The 5,843-nt window shown below is 38.8% G+C and overlaps 1 protein-coding gene across 1 annotated transcript; it reads left to right on the top strand.

The window, feature by feature from the left end:
- The first annotated feature begins 2,993 nt into the window (after positions 1-2,993).
- On the top strand, positions 2,994-4,886 carry igfals (insulin like growth factor binding protein acid labile subunit). Its single transcript, XM_015371989.1, has 2 exons — positions 2,994-3,023; positions 3,148-4,886. The coding sequence occupies exon 2, from the start codon at positions 3,153-3,155 to the stop codon at positions 4,884-4,886; it is 1,734 nt and encodes a 577-aa protein (XP_015227475.1). The 5' UTR covers positions 2,994-3,023; positions 3,148-3,152.
- Positions 4,887-5,843: the final 957 nt, after the last annotated feature.

The raw sequence follows: 5,843 nt of genomic DNA, 5'->3' as shown, positions 1-5,843 counted from the left end.
CCAAAGTATAACATTTCTTTTACTTGTTTTAAAAAGTTGTTATTTCACCCTGAGAATTCTTGGAAATTAATCAAATCTTTGGAGTGGCAGAAGGCTAACAGTTAGTCACACACCATCTATATTAAATGACTAAAGCAATTGAAACAACTCAAAAGATAAAATCTTACAATGGTAGATAGTGGTCATTAAAATTACTCAAATTTACAACAGACGGTCATTACAATGTGTTTGTTGGTATTGTCCTTTCAAACAAATTGCATGTTTAGTTACTCAGCACTTTTTTCACAGTTGCGTAAACAAAACTACATAAGGTTAAATTTCACACAGTACTTAGCAGGAAATACTGCATAAAATGTATCTTTAAAACCAAAAACACACCAATAGACAAAAGAGAAGGAAAGGAAAAAATACTGTTGTGAATGCATGAAAGAGTCTTACTCAAAGATCATCTGAAAAAAGCCTTGGTGTCTGATCCCCGAGTTATATGTTAGTTGATCTTAACTGAGCCTGTTATCTGTGTCCTTTTCTTTTCTTTCAACGTTCTGTTGCAGCATTTAAAGCGGGTTTACCTAGTCTTTCTGCCAAATCCACGATGGATCAGTAGTCCACTTTAGCTTTTTGATGAACAGTATACACTTTTTAACTCTGAGACAGATGACCAGCAGCATCCCAGATGTTATTTTGCTTTTTTCACATCTTGCATTTGTTTTAAAATGACCCTGGTTGAGTCACAATCAGGTGATTTCTTTTGCCATATTAGATGATTGGGGATATTTCAACCTGGAGAGACTCACAGAGAGAGAGAAAAGTTGTAATTAGAAAATATTAAATGTATTTATAGAGGTAGCACAATCATATTCTTCAAAAATATTTTTATCTAAGGAAATCCAGCTAATTGTGAGGATTCATTGACTCTCTGCAATCCCTCACACTGAGCATGTGTGTAGGGAGAGTGGAGAGGAAATCCCCCTTTTAACAGGAAGAAACCTCCAGCAGAACCAGGCTCAGTGTGAGCGGCCATCTGCCAAGGCCGACTGGGGTTCACAGAGCTCGGGCCCCAGCAGAAGACTTTGATGCTGTGAATCAACGTACGCTTGAATGACTAGCATAGAGAGGGATTAGAGTAGTGTTTTCCCTGGGCCCGAACACTGGTGGTGGAATAAGCCAGAGGGTGAGTGGAAATGAGAATGATGGAGGAGATGCTGTTGATGTGGGTGAAAGTTTGCTTGTGTGCAGGACAGAGAAGCTGGTCCAGGAGCTAAACAAAGGGGATCTTGCAAGTTGATTGGCTTTGTAGAAGGTGCGGCCCCTGAGCTGATTGGCTGGAGCTGAAGGAGGGACATCGCAGGTGGTTCAGGTGAAACTGATAAGACTCTTCTAGATTGATTTTACTCTTAAGCTTCATTTCCACAAGACTTGGCACTCATGGAATTCAACTAGATGCTAAAAATTGTGATCAGCTTTTACTGGTTGAAAAATGCTACAAAGTGACTTAGCCAAACGGCACTAAGTAGAGATTATTGGAATACAGCCATCCGTTTATTTCATTTCTAAATAGCTCACTAACTTTTGGGAGCAATTACTTTTTAACATCTGACTAGGTTAGCTTGGACAACTTATTTTGCTCATGTTAAGATTTGTCTCCTGATTGCGTCAGGAAAAGCACCTGGTGTAAAAATCTTTGCCCAGTGTGTGAGTAAATCCTAATGACTTGCTGTGGCAGCTCCTGAATATGGGAGCAGCTGAAAAGACACAAACAGACACCATTGAAAAACCCCCTTTAATTTTAACCCAAATGGCTAAAAAGAACCTAAAAAAAAAAAGGTGGAAAAAAAAAGCAAATAAATGGGAAAAAAAAAAAAAAAAAAAACATACACTGCACTGTACCAAATAAATAGAAGCTAAGATACTTTAGATTAAACTACATAAAAGATAAATCGTTGAATCTAAACAGTTTTTTATTTTGATAATATTAGAGGAAACAGAAATTTCTTGTAAAAACAAGTCATACATTCATCTTCTACCACTTATCCATCAGGGTCAAAGGGGCTTGGTGCCTATCTCACACCTAAGGGCAATTTAGAGACAACGCAGAGAGATGCCATGGGAGAAATGCAAACACCATGTTGAAAGACCCAAGGCCATGAATCAAATCTACAACCTTCTTGCTGCAGGGCGGCAGTGCTACAAACCACACCACAGTGAAGCCCTGAAACAAGCCAATCAATAGATGAACAAAATAATAATAATAATAATAATAATAATAATAATAATAATAATAATAATGATAATAAAGGTGGGCAGATGGATATACATGACAAAGTACTGGATTAGATCAACACAATTCATGTGCAAGGAGACAGTGTTAGTTAGATTGGCTTCCCCCACAGGCCATGACCATTTCATGAATGTATAAAGAACCCTGATACCATTTAAAAGAGTAAACAGAACGTTAGCCATTACAATCATTTATGTGATTAGGAAATGGACCTCTGGAACCTTCGGACCCCAGACCGGATAGCTGAGTAAATAAAGCAGAAAAGGCACCAACACACTGTTCCTTTTTCAGTTGCTGGTATCATAGGAATGGTTCCTTAAACATACTTGAGATAGTTAGAAGTTACATATTGCAACTAAACTTTGAGTCATAAGTTGAAATTGATCATGGTTTCTACTCAGCACTGGGTCTTGCTGTTAGTTAACACCTAAAAACTATTTTAGTATAAACCTCCATTGATGAAAATGTCTTTCAAAGTTTGTAAAAAACAAAGTCAGGTCAAATGTTTAATTTTCATGTTAAGTTTGCTTTTTGAAAACATCTGAAATAAAAGTATATGAAGAAGGTATGATGAATGGAAGATGGATATGAATGGGTTAATGGTGAACCTTCAGTGCAGCTGACTTAAAAAAAAAGTTTGTGGGCTTGGCATTCTTTCCGTTCAGCATACAAACAATTGCACAAGCATCAGCCATTCAGTGTTTCACAGCCTGTCCACTTTAAATTGAGTCCTCAGCAACTAAAGGTAAGCAGGATGGATTAGACATTTAAGTAGCAGAATTATTCAACTGACTCTAATTTAAAATGAACAGATTTTCCCTAATGGTCAACAGTTAACCTTTGATTTGATTTGAATTCTTTGTCCATAGCTGGAATGCAAACCATTATACTGCTGAGTGTGTTGGTACTGGGAGCATCAGTAGTGTTGCCAGACCCAGACACAGCTGGAGAGATGGTGTCTCAGGATCCCGTACAATGTGCAAAAGGCTGCAGCTGTGTGCATGATGAGTACAGCTTGGAGTTCAACGTCTACTGCAGTGCTCAAAACTTAACTCAAGTACCAGCTGACATACCACTGACCACACAAATTCTCTGGCTAGATGGAAACTTATTTACTTCCCTCCCCGCAGCATCTTTTAGGGATCTAAGCAACCTGGACTTTTTGAATCTTCAGAGTGGCCAGCTGTTGACCCTTGACCCTCAGGTTTTCAGAGGCCTCCGATCCCTAGCCCACATGCACCTTGAGAGAAACCGCCTCCGTGTTTTACCAGCTCCAGTCTTCCAGAACACACCTAACCTTGCTTCACTTAGCCTACATAACAATCAGATCAGTCGCATTGATGAAAGGCTTTTTGCTGGGCTCTCACAATTGTGGTTTCTAAATCTAGGATGGAACTCCCTTACAGTCTTGCCGGAAACCGTTTTCAATGATCTGGTAGGTTTGCGAGAGCTGAACCTTGCAGGAAACAGACTTGCTTACTTGCAGCCGCAGCTATTCCAAAACCTTGGTGAGCTAAAAGAGCTTGATCTGACAGGAAATTACCTAAGAGTTATCAAAGCTAATGTGTTTGTTAAACTCACTAAACTGCAAAAGCTTTACTTGGCCCAGAATCAGATTGGGACAGTAGCACCCAGGGCGTTTGTAGGCATGAAGTCGCTCAGATGGCTGGACATGAGAAACAACAGACTGACTTCTCTGCATGAAGACACGTTCCTAGGCTTGCACAGTCTTCATGTATTGCGCCTTTCCAACAACTCTATCGCCGGTTTAAGGCCCAGGACTTTCCGTGACCTGCAGTACTTGGAGGAATTAAGGCTCAGTTACAACAGGATTAGAACTCTAGGGGAGAGGGTCTTCGAAGGACTTGGCCATCTGGAGGTTCTAGAGCTGGATCACAATCAAGTACAAGAAGCACGAATGGGAAGTTTTGCTGGCTTGTCCCGTGTAGCTGTCATAAACCTGTCTGGGAGCTGCTTCCAAAGTCTGCCTGACAACATGTTTAAAAGTCTGTCAAAACTTCACAGCTTACATCTTGACAGAGGTTGCCTCACGAGAGTGACAGCTCTAGCTTTTAGTGGTCTCTCTGGTTTACGGAGGCTTTTCCTTCAACAGAATAATATCACTGTGGTGGAGGATGAGAGTTTTGTGGATCTGATCGGCCTCCTAGGATTGGATTTAAGTGTCAATAAGCTGGAGGTTTTCACAGATCACACTTTCTCTGGCCTTGGGAATCTGGAGTACCTTCTGTTGTCCAATAATGATTGTCGGCAGTTTTTGCAGAATGGCACAAAGCAGGTACTTCCTCGCCTGCGCTACTTGGACCTACGGTCCAATGCCTTGACAAGCATAGCCACCAATTTCTCAGAGAACATGGAGAAACTTCTGCTGTCTGGAAACCAGTGGAAATGTGACTGCAAGACACTCCCACTCAGAAACTACAGCTTACAGAAACCTCAAGTCATCCCTCGGCAAGTAAAGACCCATGCAGAAGCTGAAGAACCTGACAGTACAATCACCATATATAACAACATTACATGCACAAGTCCACCAAATATGGTAGGACAGGACCTACGGGATGTGGACAGTGAACACTTCAGAGGCTGCTGAGGATAAACAGACTTATTGATAGATATAACAAATCAATCATGTGTTTCTGGTTCAGAATGCATTTTCTAATTAGATTCATCTTTATAATATGAGAGTATTGCAAGACCATTATTTAAAAATAAAATGATATTGCCAAAAAAAAAGAACAAACCTTCTAAGCAACATGTTTTACAAAGTAAACTCTCTGTCAGTTCAGTTAATATTGACTACTAAATAAAACTGTAATGATTGTAAGTTTTACTACTTGTGTGGAGATACATTTGCTGAAGATATTTAATAAAATATTTTAAAGTATGATCTATTCTGAATTTTCTTAAGCTCTGTAGTTGATACTGAATAAACAGAGGGGGAGATTCAGAAACATCAATTCCAGTAATCCTTTATATCCTCCTAACACTGTAAGCCAAATTTGGACTTGTGCAAATTTGCAAACTTGTGCAAACGTTGTTTTAACCTTGACAAACTGTTGAGTCAAAGCATTTTTCAAACAGGAAATATTCAAACCATTAGTGTCTATAAGTTGGTCAAATAATTAGATACCTGGATGGAAATAAAAAAGAAAGAAATAGTGCAACTCAGGATTCCAGTTATTCTGATTGAATGTGCCATTTAATCAAAAAACACAATAAAACTGATAACATTTCTCTTACTTTTTATATGTATATCTAATCAAACTGAGGGAGGAAGCCTGTTTATGTGAACTACAATACACCCAGTGCTCTTGTCCTTTTATGCAGTGTGTTTGCTTAGGGGAAAAATATGACTAGGCTGATAAAATAAAATAATCAGAGAATTATTGCTGTATTTTTTAAACCATGTTCTTCAAAATAAAAATAACATTTACCTTAACCCCTGCTTGAGAGACTTGAACATTAGGAATTAGATGATGCCCATAAAACAATTCTGCAAAATATTAACATATATTCACCAAAAAAATGTGAAATCAGGTTATTTCTT

This window comes from Cyprinodon variegatus, unplaced genomic scaffold (genome assembly GCF_000732505.1).
Source record: "Cyprinodon variegatus isolate N-32 unplaced genomic scaffold, C_variegatus-1.0 Scaffold68, whole genome shotgun sequence".
Lineage (NCBI taxonomy): Eukaryota > Metazoa > Chordata > Actinopteri > Cyprinodontiformes > Cyprinodontidae > Cyprinodon > Cyprinodon variegatus.
Note: the sequence above shows the minus strand (reverse complement) of the source record. Positions and strands in the feature narration are given on the sequence as shown.

Coding starts and splice junctions, on each gene's coding strand:
- igfals (XM_015371989.1), top strand. CDS start 3,153: ATGCAAACCATTATACTGCTGAGTGTGTTGGTACTGGGAGCATCAGTA.